At 39.4% G+C, this 23,750-nt stretch overlaps 1 protein-coding gene across 1 annotated transcript in view; it reads left to right on the plus strand.

Annotated features, from left to right (window-relative positions):
• otud4 (OTU deubiquitinase 4) overlaps positions 1–23,750 on the plus strand; it is a 28,520-nt gene that overhangs the window by 1,772 nt on the left and 2,998 nt on the right. Inside the window, exons 3-18 of the mRNA XM_079258110.1 lie at positions 3,145–3,195; positions 3,290–3,336; positions 5,149–5,221; positions 6,352–6,433; positions 8,941–9,103; positions 9,287–9,338; positions 9,435–9,537; positions 14,239–14,303; positions 14,376–14,476; positions 14,575–14,669; positions 14,740–14,902; positions 16,829–16,961; positions 18,753–18,821; positions 21,156–21,750; positions 22,527–23,174; positions 23,301–23,341. Coding sequence (XP_079114236.1) covers positions 3,145–3,195; positions 3,290–3,336; positions 5,149–5,221; positions 6,352–6,433; positions 8,941–9,103; positions 9,287–9,338; positions 9,435–9,537; positions 14,239–14,303; positions 14,376–14,476; positions 14,575–14,669; positions 14,740–14,902; positions 16,829–16,961; positions 18,753–18,821; positions 21,156–21,750; positions 22,527–23,174; positions 23,301–23,341 — 2,481 coding nt within the window. The remainder of the gene's footprint in view (positions 1–3,144; positions 3,196–3,289; positions 3,337–5,148; positions 5,222–6,351; positions 6,434–8,940; positions 9,104–9,286; positions 9,339–9,434; positions 9,538–14,238; positions 14,304–14,375; positions 14,477–14,574; positions 14,670–14,739; positions 14,903–16,828; positions 16,962–18,752; positions 18,822–21,155; positions 21,751–22,526; positions 23,175–23,300; positions 23,342–23,750) is intronic.

The raw sequence follows: 23,750 nt of genomic DNA on the forward strand, positions 1-23,750 counted from the left end.
TATTAACCTGCCTGCAGATAAACAGTGTGGGAAAATCACACTGGAATTTTTTCAGAAATGCTCCATTAAATAAAAACTGATTTAATTCAAACCTAAAAATGTCAGATCACCCGGTAAAACTGTGAATTTGGCATTTTAGACTAATAAACATCAAACAAAGCACCAGCAGAGCATTACAACCTTTCCTTTTATTTGCTTTTTTATGACTTAATTAAGTTTCGATCGAGTAGAGCTGGGCATTTGATCAAAATTTAGTCAAAACTTATTTATGTTTGGACATTTAACCCTTTCATGCATAGTTGCCCTGTAGTGGACACCCATTTACAAGCTTTTTTCTTGCATATTAATGAATGGAGATGGTATTTTTGTAAATAAACCACTTCAGTGGACGTTAGTGAGTCGTTTCCACTCAGTGGAGAGTAAATAAATATGATATAACTGAACATAATGTAATTACACAAGTTTGCCTTTGTGAAAAACAGGGGGGAAAAATGGTACAGCTATATTTTATAGAAGATTTGCATCATATAATTATGATTATGGTATTTTATAAATATTTTGTAGAATACATTAAAATAAGTTGAGCAGAAACTGCTCCGGCTTTACGAGGTTTCATGCTTTGCTAAAAGGAAGCTTGATGACGCAAAATAAGTCTGCATTAAATCACTATTTCACCTTTTTTCTCCTCCAACCGTATCCAACACTTCTGCTGGCTCTGTACAGATCCTTTATCCTCATTTACCGCCACATGCAGGAACAGATAAACTTCAGATCATCTTGATTCTTTCTGTTGTTATTTTGATTGAGAAAAAACACAAATAAACTGGATAAAACCTGAAATGAAACAAATCAAAGTTCAGATCTTTGGTTTGTGAGAGAAGCAGATGCAGCTGGATGGATCAGGAGGGGAATGCGAGCGTTGCGTCATGTGGTTCAGACGCTGCACGGCGTTGCTGCAGGATTCAGGCTGGAATGAAGGCTGAGGAGGAAGTGAGATGAAAAGTTGTGTCTTCTGTAGCTGAGGCGTTTACAGAGCTTCAACTGCATTTCCCAGAATACCGTTCGGTGCCTCGCAGAACCGGCTGTGAGTCAGCTGCCTTCAGTCTGATCCGCGCGGACAGGTGGATGCGTGCATGCGGACTGCTTTTAGACTCTTGTTTACCTGTGACACGAAGTTTCACGCGAGCTTCTGGAGCAGAAGTTTTTCCAGTCGGAAAACAAGATTTGATGTTTAGAGTTTGTTAAAATGTTCATTTAAGCTCCAGGTTTTATTTTTAATTAGATTTGTGTCGGAGCAGATGATTTATGGTGTTTTAAACACTGTTGACATGTATTTATTTAGATGTGTTTGATGCGTCTACTTCAGCGCGGACTGCAGGTTCATGAGTCCTTAAATGAAAAATTTCCAGTTGGGATGTTCTGATCCCAATTTCTTTGTTTTGTCTGATTCCAATACTAAGGATTTAGGTAGATATCTGCCAACACAGTGTGTGTGTATATAAATATATATATATATACATATATATTCCGCACCATGACACGGTGAAAATCAAGTAAAGTAAATGAATTCTGAGCTCGCCATCATCCTGGGAGGACCAACAAAAGAACCAAAACCGTTGGACGTTGGTGTGAATGGGGCGGTTAAAGTGAAGTTGCCTCATCAGAGCGATGGATGAGAGACGGTAAACACACCTTTAAAAAGACTGGCAGGCGGCATGGAGCGAGTTACGCCACCATATGTGAGGGGATTGTTGATGCTTGGGCGATCGTGTCTCCATCGACCGGGAAGCCGGTATGGTTGATGCTGAAACTGTCCAGTTGTTCATTTCCGACACAGAAGATGAGTTTGACGGATTTATTACAACAGACTGATGAGAAAATAACGTGTTTATTCTTAAATCTGTACTGTAGTTGAATAAAGTTCAACCAAACTCACCGTTTTGCTTTTGTTACTTTGTTTTGATTTAGTTTCTGCACGTGCCTGTTTACGCTGTGCGCCTTGTGTAAATAAATAAATATTGTATTTTTATTTTATTGTAAAAAGAAATAAATGTCTACTATTTTAACCCAGAAAGACCCAACCCATGAAAAAGAAATGTTAAGTCCAACTATTTTATTATGAAGTCTTTGTTTATCCTTTAACAAGATGTAAAATAAAAAAGTATCAAAATTTTTTTGGAAATATTTATGATTATACACCATGTGATATGGATTTTTATTAGGGGTGTGATGATATGCTTTTGTCCCCATTACGATTTTTTTGGGTGGCCGATTCGATTTAAATTGGAATTCTCACAATTCTTTGAAATTGCAGATTTTTGTAGATTAAAAACAAAAAAAAAACAATTTTATAAAACTTTTTTTTTTTGCTACTAATTTTTCTTGATTTCAATGAGGAAAAAAACAACGCAGTAGCCAGACCATCATTCTGCTGCTATAAAGCCCAAGAAGACAACTAAAAAGATCAGTAAAAACTAAAAAAATGAAGAAAAAAAAAAAAATCATCATGGATTATATTTAATTATGTTTTTTTTTAAAAATCATTTTTTTTTGTTAAAAAAATTATTTAACAAAAAAAATCTTTTTTTTGTTAAAAAAAAAAATTTTTTTAAACAAAAATAAATCGATTTAAAATTGTGAAGCAAAAAATTCCTGATTTTCGATTTTTCAACTAGATTTTCCCACCACTCGTAAATACACTCTGTAATCAAATCTTCGCCTTATAATCCAGTTCTCCTTACGACCCAAAAAAGTACGGCACATAAAAAAAAGGGCAGGGATTCGAACGTGTTACTTATGTATAATTATTTAGGAAAAAAATTAACGCTTTTTAAAAAAAATTAAAGCATTTAACCGAGGGACGTTTGTCGTTGCACAGTTTCCTGATACATTGACTACACTGGTGCACACGGTCGACCTTTTGGCGACTTCGGCGCCATCGTTAGCCAGTTTTCAGACCCGTCTGCGTGTTTAGCAACTTGAGTTACGTGAAATAATGTTCCGATCTCTCCTCCTCTCGGCCATCAATGCTGCCGTTTTTATTGGTTTTGCTCTGGATCCCAGTTTGTCTGACACTGGTTCCCACTGTGACGTCATACTGAGCATATTGAGTCTGACGGGATACTTGTGTGTCGTCTGTTGCAGTTCATTGAAGGGGACTTTGAGGAGTACTTGTTCAAGCTTCAGGACCCTCAGGTAACCGTCTCACTGCTTCTGCTGCTGTTTTACCTGCTGGACTCATTTTATCATTAAAACAGATGAGATTTAACAGGATTCTCTGTTTTTACAGCAATGGGTGGGAGAAGTGGAGATTAATGCACTGGCTGTTATGTACAAGTAAGTAAATGTAGATTAAACCTAAAAACTCCACTGAATCTTCAGCAGCGGCACTGTGTAGCTCTGTGGGGGGGTTGTGATGGATATTTTACACTTTAAGTGATTTAAAGACGTTTTTCCAGGTGTTTCTGTCCCGTCCAGGAGGTTTATTCAGATGATAAATCCACAATGATTTGTAATGAAAATGTTATTTACCACATTGTTATCATTACAAAAGTCACCATCATGTTTATAGGGGACATGAAAATGATGATGAAGCTTCTTCCTGTCAAACTTTCCACCAATCACAGAGCTTAAAATGGCTGCGATGGCCAATCAGGAGCAGCCAAAGATCAGCTAGTGACTAGAAAAGAAGCAAAATAATGGTCCTCTGTGGGTGTGTTTGTTTATTTGTTCATTTTATTTCATGTTTTTAACTTTACATTTTTATACATGAACAAATAGACACAGATAAAGGTTAAATCTAGCATAATCTGCCCCATAAAGCACTTTTTTTGTGTAATGAACGTTTTATTGCCATCTTACAGTGTTACACAACCAAATTTCAACACATACATGAAATGTTGTAAACCCCCCCCCCCAACCCTGAGAGAAAGAGGAAAAAAATTATATATGATATTGTATTATATATATATATATATTATATAATATATATATATATATATATATATATATATATATTATAATATATATATATATATATATATATATATATATATATTATAATATATATATATATATTATAATATATATTATATATATATTATAATATATATTATATATATATTATAATATATATTATATATATATTATATAATATATTATATATATTATATAATATATATATATATATTATAATATATATTATATATATATATATATTATATAATATATATAATATAATATTATATAATATAATATTATATAATATATATAATATAATATTATATAATATATATAATATAATATATATATTATATATGTGTGTGTGTATGTATATGTGTGTATATGTATATATATATGATGTATCACATTTAGTAAATAACATACAAATTAAAGCACCCTAAAAATAAAAGGGAAAAATAAATAAATAGTAATAAAAAATAAATAAAATTTAAAGCACTTTTTAAATTATAAGTTGAGTTGACTTCACTAAATTAGATTAACACCACCATAACCAGGTCATCACAAAAAAACATCTGTCTTGTGTGTCTGTAGATAGATTAAATGAACTTAAAATTGTGTATACAGTCTCATAATTTCATCACTGTACATTTTTTAAATATAAAAACACTTGTTTGTAATAAATCCTGTTTTCTTCTTCATAGTCTTTATGCTGCTATGTCATTTCAGCCTCCTCGTCTGCCAGCTGAGGCTGAAAACATCACGTCTCTATGCTGGCTAGGATTAACGGCTTCATGCTGCTTTACATTAAAAGAAATGTTTTTTCTGCATCTTTCTGCAACAATTTAAACTTTTTTCCTCTTTTTAAATTAAAGATTTCATCAGTTTGTTGTTTAAAAGCTGCAGCTGAAGACAAACACTTCATCCTCTTTTTTATGTTAGTTCCAGCCTCCATGTGAGGCGTTTCAACATGTTTGTCTTAAAAAAAAAAAAAGTGCTTAAAATCCAGATAAACCGGATGAAGATCGGCTACGACTGCTTGGTAGTCAGATGTTTAGTGGGTTTTATGACCCCCGACTCCCGCTGGAGGCTGCTTTCAATTCCTGTTGCTGATGAGGAGTCATTACGTCTTCATCAGCAGGTTGTTTCCACGTTTTCATCCCTCTCTCTGGTTCTGTCTGAACGCAGGAGGGACTTCCTGATCTTCCAGGAGCCCGACAAGCCAGCCGTCAACATCACAGACAACAACTTCAAGGACAAGGTGAGACGAGTCTTGTCCGTCACCTGAAACTCGTCTTTTCCAGCAGATTTTGACCGTTTTATAGAGTTTTTATTCATGTTTGTTTATTTTTAAAGTCGTTGTTTGACTTAAAGGCAGAGTATGTAAGATTTCAAGGCGATTCTTTCCACCACCAGGTGGCAAACACCAGGTCGTGAGCAAAACCACAAAACTGCTACCTCCACAAACCACCACAGGTTGGCAGTAATGAGCAAACTCAGCCTCACCCCTCCTCTTTGCCAGCTCCAATGAGGGCAGGAATCACTTGTGAGCTGTAGCTCAGAGCCGCTCTGCAATAAATGGGCTTATACTCCCCCTACTGGTGGAAAAAAGTACTCTTTTTTTTTTTACTGGTCAGAAAACATTCAAGAAGGGTCTGTGTCATTAATTAAACTTGTAATTTAATAACGCATCAAATATGGACAGACTGGAACCTACATGTTTAGAAAATTATCTAATTATGATTGTAGTTATTTTTTTAGTGAATTTATTTTGAAAATATTGAAAATCTTACATACTCTACCTTTAAATTATCCATCATGTGCTGTAATGTTTTATTGGACGCAAACACACCAGGAATGTTGTGACGAAGCACCAAATGTCTGTGTTTGAACGCTTTTACATTGACAGAAGTTCCGTTTTAAGTGTTTATTTTCGTGTGTGGAGCTGAGCTCATGCTTGTGCCCGTGTGCGTCAATTGGAAAAGATTGAATAATGGTCTGAAAACGCACACATGTGCTTATATCTGCTAGTTGTGTAGTTTTGTACATGCTAGAAGGCGTGGCAATAACATTTATGTTAATTGTGAACCTGCTAATGCCAACAGCCTTGCGGTAGCTCCTTACTAATTAGTATTATGAGCTTTTCCATTTGTTCTGTCATTCTTGTTTAGTTGTATTTATTACATTATAATTCAGATATGTGACTTCCATTGTGAGCTAAAGTTAAATAATAAAGAAGACATCTGAATCATCTCCTACGTGTATTCTTACCAATGCCCTCTGGTGGTCAAAACATTAATGGACCAGTCAATTTAGCTCTCCCCACAACAGATGTGTTTGAGTTGAGCTGATTTTCATGACGTCTGAAAGAGTTTTTTCCTCCTTTTTTAGGTGCGGTTGTGTTTCCTGAATGGAAACCACTACGACTGCGTCTATCCCATCAGCCACATTAGGAACACGGCCGTCTGTCAGTGTGAGTATTGTCTGAAAATGGCGCGTTAATTCAGCAGAAAGCCCGGTTTCTCCCGCTTTGGCGCTGGAGGGACGAAGTCCTGCAGGTTTTAGATGTTTTAACGCGTCTGAATCGGACGAAATGTCTCCAACTACTGACCTGTGAGAGGAGCTGCATCTTGTGATGAGTTTAGTCCGTCTTCTGCTGGTCCTTGGCAGCCTTGTCATCACGCTTGTAAACATGCTGGTGTTTAGCATGGTGAACCACATCTGCTAGACGAACAGATGAATTAAAACAGCCCACACATGAGTCTTTGACCTCAGCAAGCTGGGGGTCCATGTTGCTGAGAAACTGCTGCTTCAGAAGGACCCATGTGAGAATCGGGGTACCCCTGGGGTTTCTCCAAACCACTATGAGAGTCAAAAACAGCTCCCAGGAAGTCCTCCACGATCCTGGAGAGACCGCTGGGAACTGGGAGAGAGTCTCTGACGGATCGCAGAAAATGAACAACCCAGTCTCTGTAGTCAAGGTCTTGGTCCTTCGTGGACTCCCTTCCTGTTAAAAGGGAGTTTTTTCCTTCCCACTGTCGCCATGTGCTTGCTCAGGATGGGAGATTGAGTTGGATCTTCCAACTCGATCTGTTGGTTTCTTTATATGGGCTATTATGAATTGGCTTTCATGATTCATCATTCATGTTTTTTTTTCTGTCTGTAAAGCGTCTTGAGATGGCATTGCCGAGATTTCCTTCCTGTTAAAAATGGAGTTTTTTCCTTGCCACTGTCGCCGTGTGCTTGCTCAGGATCTGTTGGTTTCCTTATAGGGCTGGGTGATATATCGAATATACTCGCGATATTGTGGCTAGTCCCCTGTGGGATATAGAAAATGTCTATATTCATCATATTCGAGTCGCCTGTTGTCATGCAGTTGTTTTTAGCTGTGGGCGGGGTTTTCTCGCTCCTCCTCGACTCTGCACCGCTTTGCATAGAGAGTTAAAGCAAGCGCACCTAGTTACGTACATAACGTGAGCTACGTGCTATGTTATGAGCGTGAAGCAGCTTTTCTAGCAGAGAACTCCAGCAGCACCGCAAGTTACAAAAAATGGAGGAGGAAGAATTTGTTCCGAAGAAAAATAGTACAGGATCGACCATCTGGCGGTGGTTTGGATACCGGAGAGAGGATGTTGACCAAACAACTGTCGTATGCAAAGTATGTCGCCACAAAAGGTCGTAGTACCAAAAATTTACAATGACATGTTTCTGCCACTGCTTTAACTGTTCAATCAATACGTTTTTGATCAGTTTGCTTCGTTACAATTTCATCCTTTTGGCATGAATGTTTAAAATCAGCATATCTTAATGCAGTATGAACAATTATGTTTTAATGGAGACACAAAATCATCTTACTGATGTGATTGTATGCACCAAAGCATTCATTCAAGGCTAAGGTAAATATCGCGATATATATCGTATATCTTGATATGCCATAAAAATATCGGGATATTACTAAAAGGTCATATCACCCAGCCCTACTTCCTTCCTGTCTGTAAAGCGTCTTGAGATGGCATTGCCGTGATTTGACGCGATATAAATAAAGTTGAATTGAATTGGACTCTTGGTTCCGAGCAGGAGTCTCTGGCTAGAAATGATCGTTGAACAGCGGCAAGGCAAGTTTATTTGTACAGCACCTTTCATGTACAGGACAATTCAAAGTGCTTTACATGAAACATTAAAAGCATTACAGAAAAAAAAACATAAAAGAAAATAAATAATAAAATCATAAATTATATTAAACTAATTACAAGCAGAATTAAGTAAAAGTTACTGTGCAGATGTCAACAGAGGAAACAGAGGAGAGAGTTGGGAGGGGGTGAGGATGTTCATCATGACGCGACCCATTTCACCAGAGGTGGGTGTGAAATCTCTGATAAACTCCTCCAACGCCTTGGCAAGGAGATCTCCTCCCTTTTCAGGAGGCGGCAGGTGTTTCGTAGCTTTTATTATGTCATCCGCGCTCTGAATAATATAGGAGGAACACATTTAGAGACATTAATTTTTATAATTATGCACCTTGAGATGTACCATCTTGTTTTTGATGGGGTCCAAAAACATAAAAAAAATATAACATTATAACCAAGAATTACACAAATGACATACAAAACAATACATAAGATACAGACAGAACAAGACAAACTTGCTCTCTCCGACACCTCTCCACACCCATGTACAAATGTAAGACACAAAAATTACACAGCTGGGATGTCAGAATCACTGATTGTTGAACATGTCTCAGAACTGGAAAAAAGGCAATAATGTAAAGAACAATATTTTTCTCTTCTTCTTTACTTACATTGGATTCCCCACCACACAAAGTCATGACATTCCTACGGATTACAGATGAACATCATTACAATAATGATAATAAAAAAATAAACTCAATAATAAATAAATACTTCAAAAAGGAGTATTAAAGTACGCTATGTGTATAATTTCAACCACACCCGCCGTAAATCGAGTCACTGTTTCCCGCAGCCATCCTGTACGAGCTGCTGTACGATGGCGTGTTTCACGTGGAGCGAAGCTCTCTGGGTCTCTGTCAGCGAACCAGCCGGCCGTTTGACAGCCTGAGCGACGACAGCATGCCCGTCTGCCCCAGCAGCGACGAGTCGGACCTGGACACGAACGAGCCGCTGTGGTAGGAGTTCATCTCTCCATTTATTTACTCACACACTCCGAACCTGTGAAGTAAAAACATGACATGAAATGATTTTATTTCTTCTTTCTCTGTTTTTTCAAGTTAGAAATGTTTTCTCATGTTTGTTACGAACGCCATGAAACGACTGCAACAGGCTCCTGAAGTGTGTTTTTATCTTTTCAGGGTGGAAAATGGAACAAGTTCGACTTCTTCCAGACACAACCAGGGCTACAGGGTAACCTGCAGATACTTCATTCCTCACATACTTTCACACAACCTGTACTTTCCTGCTCGCCTGGAGGTTGGCGTACGTTAAGTGTGTGTGTTTTAGGGACGTGGGCGTGGCCGGCAGCTTCCAGAGAGAGTGAGGCGATCTCTGAACCCGACGCTGCTGAGAAATGTAGAGTACGACGTCTGGCACAAGAGCAAAAGAGGTGACACCGTCACGGACACAAAAATTCTTCCGTTTTGTACTTTTATATAACACAACGTGTTCGTACATGTCAGAGCTAAACGCAAAACAGACAAACTCAAAGTTATGAAAACTACGTTTTTATATAAACTAGTTGCCACTTTTAAGCCATTTAGAAACTTTGTCTGCAGTAGAAACGCGCACAAGGAGGAGGTTTTATGGGTAAAACAAGTCGCTTCAGAGACATTTTCACCCAAAAATTATGTTATAGATGTAAAGATAAACTTCATACTGCGTTTTCATGTCTTTATGTTTCATTTCTGTCCCTGCAGAAAGCTCAGACATCAATGTCTACTGTAGAAATGGACGATATGTGTTACTGGGTCAGAGTAAATCCACCTGGAGCACGGCAGAAAATGTAAACGTTTTTCCACCTAGAAGAAATTCACTTTAGTCAATGAAAAGCAGAAGATTGCAGCTGGTTAATCTAGGAAATAAAGTATGCACGGGTAAATATATCAGGAAGCCATCGGCTGATGATGATGATGATGATGATTGTGATGATGATGATGATGAAAATCTCTATTGATGGTAAATCAGGAGAATCCAGTGATTTAGGGCTGGGCGATATATCGAATATACTTGAAAAATCGTTGCTAGTCCCCTGTCCGATATAGAAAATGCCTATATTCGTCATATTCGAGTATCCTGTTGTCACGCAGGTGTTTTTAGCTGTGGGCAGGGTTTTCTCCCTCCTCCTCGACTCTGCACCGCTTTGCACAGAGAGTTAAAGCAAGCGCACCTCGTTACGTACATAACGTGAGCTACGTGCTACGTCATGAGAGGCAGCGTGGAGCCACTGTTGCCAACTTGGTGACTTACTCGCTAAATCTGGCGACTTTTTTTGTGAAAAGCGACAAATCTATCGACTTTTACAGGAGTTATTAGAAACTTTCCTGGTGCAGCTGCAGCCAGTCAGAGGAGCAGAGAGGACACCTGCACGACTCCACCTACAGTCTCAATGAACAGCCTAATCCGCCACTGATCCTGCTCTGGATTACAGAGTGGGACGTAAATTGCAAAGTTTTTCACGTCACGCAAAAATAACTAATTCTATTTGATTACATTCACAGCCTCTGTCACTTACTCGCCTCATCCACTGTGTGTGACACAAGCATGTTTATCTAGCTCGTCATGTCTCTAGAAAGTACAGAAAGCAGTGGGAATCAAATCCTGAATTAAAAACTGTCTGAAGCCGTTTATTGGAGACGATACGAGGGCATTCTGCCTGTATTATAAGACTGATTTCTATGCTAAACTCTGCGATTAAAAAAAACAAAAAACACGACAACTCAAAAACGTATCCATAAAGCAAAGCCTTATAATAGTTCATCATTGGAAAAGTCCCCCCTAGAGCACCTATTTTCATACGTTGCATTTATTACATCATGGAAAGGCACTTTATTTTGTTTTAAAATGACATGTTTCTGCCACTGCTTTAACTGTTCAATAAATACGGTTTTGATCAGTTTGCTTCGTTACAATTTCATCCTTTTGGCATGAATGTTTAAAATCAGCATATCTCAATGCAGTATTAACAATTATGTTTTAATGGAGACACAAAATCATCTTACTGATGTGATTGTATGCACCAAAGCATTAATTCAAGGCTAAGGTAAATATTGAGATATATATCGTATATCGTGACATGGCATAAAAATATCGGGATATTACTAAAAGGTCATATCGCCCAGCCCTACAGGGATTGACCCCCATTTCACCTTAAACACCAAGAGGATCCAGAAAAAAGTGAAACCCAACATAGTTCATGATGGGAAGAAAGAATAATTCAATATAAAACCACCTTAATCTCCATGGCAACTAGCAGGACCTTCATTTCCATGGCAACTAGCAGGACCTTCGTCTCCATAAAAACCAGCAGGACCTTCATTTGCATGTAAACTAGCAGGACCTTCATTTCCATGGAAAGTAGCAGGACCTTGATCTCCATGGAAACCAGCAGGGCCTTCATCTCCATGGAAACTAGCAGGACCTTCCCGAGTTAATGTTCGTTAAACAGGTGCTGATTGTGGACTGAAGAAACGACCGTTTTGCGTTGCTGAAGTAAACACCAGATAGTCATCGCATAAAGGACGACGGCACTGCTTTTTTTTCTGGACTGTGACCACATTAGATCACATTAGACCAGGTCCTGCTGGAAAATCTACAAAACTTAGGGCTTTGGGGTCCGGACCAAAGTGGTCCAAAGAGCGTGCTGGTTCATTAACACTTTGTGGTTCATGAAACTCGGTATTGTATTTGTATAAACCTAAATGTAATTTTGGTCCCAGACTGTATTTGACCAGGTCCTGCAGAAAAACCACCAAGGCACAGGATGAGCCTGGATGAGCATGTAGATTCATTAACACACATTTTGATTTATACAACCTTTTTTTTATTCATGAAAAAGCTTATAAAGGTCTTTTTGTGGGTCACTCTGAGTTCACCAGACTGTGGGTTGCATACAGATTGAGTTCTGTCGCCACCTACAGACTTTCCTTGGTATTACGACTTTAAATGTTTTTACATCTGTCAATATGGTGGAAAATTAGCTGTTAAAGAAAGAGGTTTTTAATAAATGAATAATGTAATAAAAGAAATAATCTCGAATACTTTAAATTAAAACATGAAAAGGGGAAGAATTCACGGTTTGTTGTGTCGATGCAGCCGCTTTTAAACAAAGAAATTCTCATGATTTGATTCTTTTTACCAAGGACGAGCTTCTGTCCACTTTGACAAGTTGCTAGTCATCTGATAAATATTGGCTCCTAAAGTTCCTCTTTTTAATAAGATACAACTGCAAAAATGAAAATAAAATCAAGCATTTTACTTAATGCTGCGACTCTGTGTGAAGACCAGCCGATGTTTCAGCTGTGAATTCATACCGAGGAATCCTAAAACCAGCCAGTCTGTAAAACGCTGCATTTTACAAGTATGTGTCACTTCTGGCGCACACGCTCCGTTTAACACAGGAGTTAAATGAAAATCACAACCATCTGCACACGCCACCCTGCTGGCGTGAAGCTGGGACGGTCCTGGAAACTGTTGCATGAATATTTTAAAGCGTGTGCGTGCCTCCGACACGCTTACAGGGTTGCTGTGAGTCCAGGAGGCGAGCTGACTCTGGATTTAAGCGTCACATCCAGCAGGTTTAACAAGCTAAAAGTGCAAAAACACATAAGCTGCTTCATCTGATCATTGAAGTCTGAGCTCCACTGGAAGCATCTAGAAGTGGCAGCCAGCAGCTGTATAGATCCTCCTGCATGGTTACAAATGCAGAGCAGGTTTAGTTTGGAGGAATATGAAAGAAAAAGGGTTTGACATGACAGGATTTCTTCTTTTTTTGTGTGTGTGTGTGTGTGTGTGTGTGTTTCTTGTCCAGTGTTTAGACAAGCAGAATGAACGTCTGGATGCCAAGGGAAGCTTTATAGATATAATGATCCCCTAGACTTTGTAAAATTTTATTTTATTTCTCCATTTATTTAGCGTTATTGTTTGCATTGTAGTTTGTACTGCTGGACTGGAGAGGACAGAAGAGAGACAGAAAAACTTATATATACATATATATGCACACATATATATATATATATATATATATATATATATATAAAAAATATTTTTTTTTTTGTATAAAACTTTTTTTTTTTTCCTCGTCATTTTTCTTGATTTCAATTGGGGAAAAACAACACAGTTGCCAGATCATCATTCTGCTGCTATAATGCTCTAGAAGACAAATTAAAAGATTAAAAAAAAGAAAGACAAAAATTTTGTAATGGATTATTTTTATTTATTTGGGAAAAAATCGATTTTTTTTGTAACAAAAAAAATCGATTTTAAAATTGTGAAGCAAAATAATTCCGATTCTTGATTTGTTTTTATTTGATTTTCCCACCCCTAATATATGTGTGTATATATATATATATATATATATATATATATATATATATATATATATATATATATATATATATACACACACACACGCACAAACACATATATGCACTGGCCAGTATGAATACATGAGGGGATTTCTTACTTTGTCCACGTTGAACCGTTAGTCGGTTAAATGATCGTAAAATGTGCATCGTGGTGCATCGGTTCTCAACTTTTTAGCAACACAGAAAACCCCTTGTAAAAAAAGAAAAAAAAAAGTACCGCCACCACTGCAAAATACTTCTGGTTAAAAAAAAAACATGAAAACAGCACTTTGTCATTTTTGTTGAGTTTATTAAACTTTAATCATGCAAAACGATGGCAAATGTTTTGCACATCACTACCACACTTCAACCAGGACTCCATCATTGGCGTTGTCAAGGCGACAATGACTGACGGATGTGATTTGGCTTCTCTGAATGTGGGATTTTGGGAGGAACAACAAGGTGGAAGTCTAAATGTAAATTCAGTTTATGAATGTAATATATTAAATGTTTATAGAATTTTATTTTATTTAAGGATGTATTAAAGAAAACCTCAAAAGGTAATAAAAAATGAAAATTTAATCAATTTAACAATCATAGATATGAATTTATTAAAGGTTTCCAATAAAAATTCACGTACCCCTGGAATGCCTTGAAGTATGCCGAGGGCTACGCGTACCCCCGTTTGAGAAACAGCGTCTTAGTGGATAAAAAACAGAATTTTAAGTATTTTTTTGTCTCGTTAGCTCAACAGAAACTGGACTACTGCATCGCTGCAGGGATGCAGTTCACCGCCGGAGATCGCTGCCAGGTGTGTGTGTGTTTTTTCGTGCATTTTAACCCGAATCGAGACGTTTTCACATCATTTTTGTCTCGTCTGAAGGTTCGTCTGGAGAGCAATGGACGGAGCTACAACGCCGTCATCAAGGAGGTGCCTCACGATGGCGGCCTGGTGACGGTTCACGTGGACGAGCTGGGCAGGAAGTAGGTCATGTTACCACACACACACACACACACACACACCCTCGCTGTAACCACGGTGACGGCTCGGACACGTCAGCTGTTGGGTTTTCTGCCTGCAGACAGGTTCCCCTGTGGAGCATCCGTCCCCCCAGCGACGAGAACAGCTGGAGCACGGTGGTCAGCCGAGACAAGAGGCTCAGCAACGGTCATGGAGGTGAGACGAGATTCATCCAGATTCACGGCGTTTAGAAAGAGATGCGAGCCGACGACTGTGTCTGTTTCAGAGTGGGAGGAGAGGGGTAAAGGAAGAGGCAGAGGGAAGTCCGTCCCAGCATCCTCCTCTGTTTCCCAGGCAACAGCAGCGGGCTCCAGCGGGCGCGTGCAGAAGCAGCACTCGTGGCCGCAGCAGGCCGCCGTAGAGGAGCAGGGAGGGGGGAAGACCGCCAGGTCAGTGTGACGCTGCTTCAAGCAGCTCCGGTTCTTATTAAAAATAAATGACCTGGATGTGACTGATGGAGTTTTTTTTGTCTTTAATCAGAATATTTCCGTAGAAAACGGAAACTTTTGTTGTATTTTATTTTGGACGGGATGTTTGCAATGCAGAAAACTGAAAAAGATCCTTTTTCCTTGTTAGAGTTTCTCCTTTAGACTCTGATCATGTGATCAGACGCATCTAATATCACATGACAGGTTGTTCTGACGGTAATTAAACAGAATTATCGTTATTAAATCATTTATCCGCTGTCCTCTAGGACCAGGATCCTGCAGGTTTTCTAAGTGTCCCTGCTGCAACACATTTTATTCAAATCAATGTGTATTATTATTATTATTATGATGATGCATATTTGGCAGACATGTGTAGAGCTTGTCTTCCAGCAGGGACACTTGGAAACCTTGCAGGACCCCGACCCTCCAGGATGATCTGCAGACATTTTTATATCCTCTCAGGAAAGTTCACAATTCAGCCACAAAACGTCGCGTTTTATTCCGTTTATTCTGTTTATTATAAATCCACTATGACCCCGTTATTTGTCTAATTTTTTATTATAAAAGACCTATTGAATGTGGACGTGGTTGCTGGTAAGAAATTTCTGTTTTGACCTGGAAAACTTTCCACCAATCAGAGAGCTTAGATTGGCAGTAGCGTCCAATCAGGAGCAGGAAAAGAAGATAAAATAACGTTCCTCTACGGCTGGAATAAAGCTGGATGTTTCAGACGCCAAAAAGCAGCCATGGGGGGGTGTTTAATGAGGATAGTGGGTAAAAAAAGTCAATGAGGAAACAGTGTAAATATATTAGTTTATATTTATAGTATAGTTTATAGTTTGTACATTTATTAGTTCCTGTTGTGTGTTTTTCCTCCTGAAAGCCGAGACGGGAGTAATGATGTGCAGAAGAAAAACAGCTTGTTTGTTGTGTATCTGTGTGTTTCTACTGAGTTCTGTTAGTAATAAACGTTGTTTCTTCATCTGGTTGCTGCTTTATCTACTGAAACGTTCATTTTCCACCATTTTCGCCTCCTAACCTGCCAGCTGAGGCTGAAAACGTCCCGTCTCCATGGCGACTGGCGTCACACGGTTTCAGCTTCTTCATGCAGTTTTCATATCAATAAAACCACAAAGAGCTCTGACTTTCAAAGCTGAAAGCTAAATATTAGCAGAACCAAACAGACCTGAAGTACAAAATAAAATCATTATTTGCATATTTAATGATGAATAAATTGTCTAATCAGGTTCTGATCGGCAGTATTGATCCCCAGTGCTGATTTTTGCCTCTCCCCTCCAATCTCCAATAAAACCAGCTCAACGTGATTTTTATTCTTCAGATTGTGACGACGTTTTCACTGAGGAGCGTCCGTTCTGCTGCTTTTTTTCCTTTTCTTAGTTAATATTTCTTTATTTTCTATCTCTGTTGTATTAAAGCTGATGATGGGAAATGTTTGTGTAGAATAATAAACTCTCAGATCATCTTTTCAGGAGTCGTTTTAACGTGACCAGAAACAGTAAATAGATCATTGTCCTGTCGTTGTGTTATGTTGCTGTCATGGCGTTTAGCTCTGGGATAAAAGCAGACCAGTAACCAGTAACCAGTAACATCAGCCTGAATGACGCTGTCGCCTTAAAGTGAAGTTTGATGCATTAAAACCGTCTCAGAATTAAGGTTATGAATCAGTTCATGTTGATAAAAACTAAACATTTTCAGTCTACAGAAGCAGCTGGTTTGGACTGGGAATGATGGTTAAACTGGTTTTGTTTCAGTTGTTTTTCTAATAAAACGAGGGATTTGACAAAGTCTTTTGGAAATAAGTTTACTGCTTTTACATCATATTTTCCCTTCATTGAACACATGTGTAACGTTCCTGTGATCCTGCAGGAAGACTGTGAGCTCTGCCGAGGCGGCGTTCGGCATCACGCCGGAGTCTCGTAAGGCCAAAGAGGAGGAGGAGATGACCATGGCGCTGGTGGAGATCCAGCTCCGAGACGAGAGCAGCTTCCCTTCCCTCGGGGTGAGTTTACAGGCAGCGAAATGAGGCGTTAAAAGGCACGTCGTAGATTCACCTGATGGAGCATTCTGGCATCTGGAACAACTTGTTGATGCGTTTTAATCAGCTGGACTTACCGGCCGGTCTGACACTGCAGGAGAAACATCTGGTTTATCGATCCAGCTGGACCGCAGAGACGTCGGTGAACAGCTTGTAAACGTTTTATTAGGATGGAGGGAAAAGATCCGATCCTTCTGAAAAACTACAAGACTTAGGACGTTTGGACTTAGGAGCTCGTAGATTCAGAAACGCACAACTTCTGATGTCGGAAACTTTTATTCTATCTCTGAAAATTTAAAAAAAAAAAAAAAAAAAAAAAAGGGGGTAATTTTTAATCAGAATATGTCCATTAAATTCTAATAAGGTTCATTTTAATCAGGAATCCAGTTTATTGTAATGTCGGTATCAGGGGTTGGAAAATCAAATCGAAAAATTGAAAATTGGGATTTTTTTTGTTTGACAATTTAAAAATTTTTTTTTTTTTTTTTTTTTTTTTTTTTTTTTTTTTTGGGTTTAAAAAAAATCTATTTTTTTCCCAAATAAATAAAAATAATTATTATTTTTCTCATTTTTATTATTGATCTTTTAACTTTTCTTGGGCATTTTAGCAGAATGATGGTCTGGCTACAAAATGATGTACCAAAAAAAAAGTTTTATACATTTAGTTTGTTTTTAATCTACAAAAACAAGCAATGTTGAAGAATTTAACTTGAATCGGCACCCAAAAAATAGTAATCAAATCGGGACAAAAGAACAGCGTCACAGGCCTGGTCAGTATTCAGCGGTACAGTTAAACTTAATGGGATCGGCAGCTCTACGGCATGCTAGGTGTCACTGTGTCACCGAACACGTTCAGGATGCAGAGTTTTATGGTAAAAAAGTTACGTAATACGTCTTTAATGTGAGCGGATTGATCACTGTGGCCACAGACTGACTCTTTTCCTTACAGACGTGTTTATTAAACTCTGCAAGAGAACAAATGACGACATTAGCATGTAGCAAATGCCACAATAAAGCCCAGACAATGTGGATTTATTATCAATAAATCTATTAATCTACTAGCTGATCCATATAAAACGAACATAGGACGAGAACGTTTTGCTTTCCGGATGGGAATGCGCTGCTTGGTGGACATCTGCGCTCTCATTAATGTTATAAATATCCCAGAATCTGAATCGTGGGAGGATAAAATCCGACTTTTCAGACTTTGTTAGTTCATGTTTTGCTAAAGCTGCTTGGTTCCAGGTTTTACTTGGATTTGATTTGGCAGCAACAGCTTTTTTTTTACTTGTTCATTCATGTATTTCTCTGCTTTTGGTCTTGTAAAATAGCTGTATTTCCACTTTTATATTATTATTCAGTGTTTTTATTATTATTATTTTTATTATTCAGCACCTTATCACCGAAACAAGTTCCTAGTCTGTGAATTGTTCAAAGACGATGGCAATAAGTCTTTTTTGTAGCTCGAAAGTGTTTGAGCTGCAGCTTCTGACAACATCATTATGAAGCAAAACAACTCATTTCCATGAGGACGTGGTTTAATTCATCTAAAGGATAAAGGATAAATACACTCTTGTGCTTCTGAGTTGATTTTCAAACACTAATTTTAAAGCTCTGAAAGCCCGAGTCGTTTATTAGACCTGCTTTTAAAATGAAGCACACTGCAGGATGATCTGCAGACGAATAAACAGCAGCTGTTTGCATCTTCTTGGGTTTTTATTTCAATGAGTGACGCGAAGACATTTCCGTCCTCAGGCTCTGCAGGGTGAAGGAGGAGGGAGGAAAAAAGGAGGAGAAAAGAGACGATCTCAGAGGAGCAAGACGGTGAGTTCAGACGAGATGTTTCACATGTTCTGTGGGAAAAACTTCTGTCAGCAGTTTAGTCTCATTTTCCTGACATGTTGGGGTTTGTGACCATGGTTACAGGTATTTTGCATCATTTTTCAGAGCAAAAGTGAATTTTATAAAGACACTCTTATTTTATGCTGGTTTGAGTTGAAAGAACATAAAAGCTGATCAATAAATAAAGGATGTTTGCACTGACGGGTCTAATCAATCATCTTGATCGGAAGATCAATCAGTAGGTCTTACTGGCACCTTGGAGTGTTGATGGACGAAGAAGCTTTTTACCATCAGAAACAACAGAATTACAAGTTTAGTCTCCCGGAAAAACCAGTAGAAACTCCTCCGTCATTCAACTCCAGTAGACTGGATTACTGGAACGGTCTTTTAACAGGACTGAATAAAAAGACTATTGAACATCCAGATGCAGAGATTTACCCAGGACTAAGTGATCTGAACACATCACACCAGTTTAACATCTTTACACTGGTTTCCAGTCAGTCACAGGAGAGATTTTAAACCCTGCTGGTTGTTTACAGAATCCCAGACTGGTTTAGGACCAGAATCCGTATCTGTAATACGTTCAGAGAATATAAACCTGCAGAGCTCTGAGATCAAAAGACTCTGATCAACTAGTCCCAGGCCCAGAGTCCCAGGCCCAGAGTCCCAGGCCCAGAGTCCCAGGCCCAGAGTCCCAGGCCCAGAGTCCCAGGCCCAGAGTCCCAGGCCCAGAGTCCCAGGCCCAGAGTCCCAGGCCCAGAGTCCAGACTAAACATGGAGCAGCATCATTTAGCTTTTATGCTGCAAACTAGTGAAACAAATTGCAGTGGAGATTAAAGTCTCAACACACGTAGAAACTTTAAAATCCATATTAAAAACATTTCTTTTCTCCTGCACCTGCATGACATCAACACAGTAACCTTTAATTAATTTTACTTTGAATTATTTTAATATAACTTATGATTTTATTGTGATTTTTGCTTTTTCGTTGGTGTCTTTTTAAGCTTCTCTACACCATCTGTAATACTTTTGTTTCATGTAAAAGCACTTGAATTGTTGTGTACATGAAAGGAGCTGCTCAAATAAACTTGTCTAAATTGTTTTAAAACATGTTTAGGATCAATAATCTGCTCCCCGGTGGTGCACTGCTCCACCTTGCTTCTACCTGGACCGACTTTTTCTTTCTCAGTCGTACAGATTCAGCAAGGAGTTGGAAGCATTCCTGTGAAATTTTATTCCATATTGGCTACGGTTACATGATGTTAATTCAGAATTACTTTTTTCGGAATGAAATTATTCGCAATTAACGTATTCTCCTACGAGTTTACATGAACATAATTACGAATGGAGGTTTACGCGAAACACGTCCTTACTTAATTCCTCTTTAGAGCGGCTGGTTGGGAAGGGTTCTGATTGGACAGAGGGTGCACCTGACATATGACGTATACCGGAAATAAACAAGGTTGGCTCCCTGCTTCTTGTCTTTTCAGTTGTAATTTGTAAAAATTACAAAATAAGTACCAGTTTCACCGCTATTTTTATTATAAATGTGAAGTAGCAGCTCAACACGAGCATACTACTTCACTTTTTGTAGCAACTGAGAAGGAGAAGAAAGATAGACCACCGAACACGGGAGGCAAAACAACGCGCGTCATCGGGACAGGACAAGGTAATGAGCATGCTCAGAACGACCGGAGTTAACTTCGAGCGGAATGAAGGTTTACATGACATAGGAATTAAATAGATAGGAATTAAAATGCGAATAAACCAGCTACTTACATCGGAATTAAGTTTAATTCCAAATAGAATTAGGAATTAAGTGTTTACATGGTCATTTTTAATCAGTTTAAAGCGGAATTAACTTTTATTCGGAATTAAACAGGAATTAAAACTCCCATGTAAACGCACGAACTGACACGAAGCATCACAAATAGGGCTTGACGATATGCTTTTGTCCCGATTCGATTGTTTTTTTTGGGAACCGTTTCAATTTAAATTGCGATTCTCACAATCTGTTGATATTGCCATTTTTTTGTAGATTAAAAACAAAATAAAAAATTTTTTAAAAAATTTATTTTAAAATTGTGAAGCAAACAAATCCCAATTTTCGATTTTTCAATTCGATTTTCCCTCCCCTAATAACAAAGTGACGATCCGTGTGAGGGTTCAGATGGGTTTCCTTGCAGATGGACCAATACATCAACAGAACCATGGGGTGGTCTGAAAGGATAAAGATGGATGAAACAATAAGAATATTTACTTTGAATCAACATGAAGAGAAAGAAAAGCTGAGATTTGTCTTCTTTGTTTCGTTAGAAGAGTCCAGTTGAAGAAGTCGGAGCATCATCTCCTTCCACTGGAGAAGGACCCAAGTCCTCAACTCCGCCTCCCAGGACCACTTCAGCCTCCGCCACTCCAAGTTCAAACACAACTACGCCGAGCAACGCCGCTCCCACCATAAACACGGCTGCTGCAGTATCAGGCTCCGTCTCCAGCTCGCCATCCGCCTCTGCTGCCCCGACTGCTAAAGCAAACCTACAGTCCTCCGCCTCAGCAGCCGCTGCACCAGCTTCCCCTCCACCCATCACCGCCCCGACTGCTAAACTCGTCCCGTCCTCCGCCAGCCACTTCTCTTTCGTCACCCCTGTTCTCCCAGCTGCTTCATCACCGCCGGTATCCTCATCTTCTCCATCCATGTCTGCTGCTTCCCCACTTTCCTCCGCGTCAGTTGCACCTCCAACCTTCATCGCCCCCATCGCTCCTTCGCCTACAGCTCCAAAAGGCCTTCCTCGCTCATTCTCACCCGTCACTTTGTTACCTCACTCCTCCAGTCCACCTTCCTCCTCCTCACTTTCTTCTTCTGCTGCTCCTGCTGCTAAGGCCCCCGAAGCTCCACCTGCTCAACGCACAAGTAAGAAATCCAGCTTTCAACGGTTTTAACTCATAAAACTGAATGATTTGAACTAGTTTTTGAAGAAAATTGAGGAAAAAGGGTCAACACAAATGATTTAGTATGAATCAGTGTTTCTCAGATGGGGGAATGCAAACCCTTTGGGGTACTTGGAGACAATCCAGGGGGGTAAATGAGAAAATTAAAAAGGAAAATAAGTTGTGTCTTTTATAGTTATCTTACTTGGTATATGTAACATCTGTTTTTATTATAAAGTGAGTTTGTTCAGGTGGTCAGGATGATATCCCTGGTTTCGGATTTTATGGGTGAAAATATTTTACAAGGGGCCGAAACAAGATGGAGAACTAGTGTTTCAACCATAGACTGATTACGAAAGATGGACGGAGCCTCTGGCGGTAAAAAGTGAAGCCTATGCGGAAGTGATAAAACTGCAGTTCTCCCTTCATCCCCTAGGGGCTGCAAAACACAGCAAATCCCCATAGACTCCCATGTTAAAAAGACCAACTTCACAGCAGAAATAAACATGTTTACAGCCTGGTACAAAAATCTATTCTAGGTTTAATAGGTCAGGTTTACCTTCATGACAACTGTGGGGGGAGTGAATTTTTTTCTAACTCGGCCATTTAAAAGAAACCTGCGGGTGACGTCACAGAGGCTCCGCCCATCTTTTTATCTACAGTCTATGGTTACAACCAACAGCCTTTAACCTCTGACTGCTTTTATTCTACCTGTACAGATTGAGTCACTAATAATCTATGTTTCTATGCTCTTCTCAGACTCTTTGCCAAAACCTGAAGGAAGTCTGTTGATGTCTCAAATGTCCCAAAGCCAGATGTCTCTGCCTCATGTTCATTCCCAAGTGTCTGCGTCACCAAACCAGAACCAGGTCCCTGCGTTCCCGGTTGAGAGAGAAACACTGCCGTCTTTACCTGAGATGCAGACCCAAACTCTAGCTTCTGTCCCACAAGACCAAGTCTTGATGCCCCAGATGAGGGCCGAGGTCCCATCTGAGCCCCAAACCCTTCTCCACTTGCAGTCTGAGGTGTGCCAGGATCCTCCAGGAGCTTCATACCCCCACATCCAGCCTCCCCACCCCTCCCAAGTCCCATATCCCTCCCTTTCTCTCTCCTCCACAACCCAATCCTTCTCAGAGTCCAACACCCAGAGCCAGGCTGAAGCTCCTCCAACCCAGAAGCCCCAGTCTCCACCTCGTCCTCCTTCCCAGCAGTCACAGCCTCCCCAGCCTTCTCATTTCCAACCAGCACACCCCTCTCCTCACCTTCCACACATCCCTGGAGCTGTTCCTCTGCAGCAGCTGTCCCAGATCTACCAAGACCCCTTATACCCCGGCTTCCCCCAGGGAGAGAAAGGAGAAATCGCTCAGATTCCACCTTTCTCCTCGCCAGGCGATGACCTGCCCCAAGGTGAGTCCACAGTTAGAGCTTCTGTCTCCATCATAGCTGCTTCTGATGAGAGATGTCAGCTGGATTCATTGCTGGTTGATGTTGCAGTAGATTCTTAAATGTTCCTAAACATTGTGTCCTTCCCAGATGTGAACGTCCTGAGGTTTTTCTTCAACTTGGGTGTCAAGGTAAGGTTAAAACATGATGTGGCATACATATCCTGTGGAGTAATCAAATTAAATTGGTGATTTAACTCATTAACGTTGCATGAAGCACTTTTTTTTTTTTTTTAATTTTGTTTATTTTCTTATTTAATTGAAACAACAAGGTTCAAAATGAGGAGCAGGAACAGACATTGTGCCAATATCTGGCCAGTGTGAACTGCTAAAGGCCCGTTTATAGTAAATGTAAAGACGGAAATGCAGGAGATGGACAGTTTCATCCGTCCCCTGCACCAGTTATGCGTCTGTTTGTGAGCAGTACCAGCAGAAATTGTGGGGGGGAGTGTTGAGTTGTATAGCTGACACACAACGAGCAAAAGGAACAAACCAGAAACGAAGAAGAGGAACTGAAACACAGAAAACTGCCAAACAAAAA

Source organism: Telmatherina bonti (genome assembly GCF_933228915.1).
Source record: "Telmatherina bonti genome assembly, chromosome: 18".
Lineage (NCBI taxonomy): Eukaryota > Metazoa > Chordata > Actinopteri > Atheriniformes > Telmatherinidae > Telmatherina > Telmatherina bonti.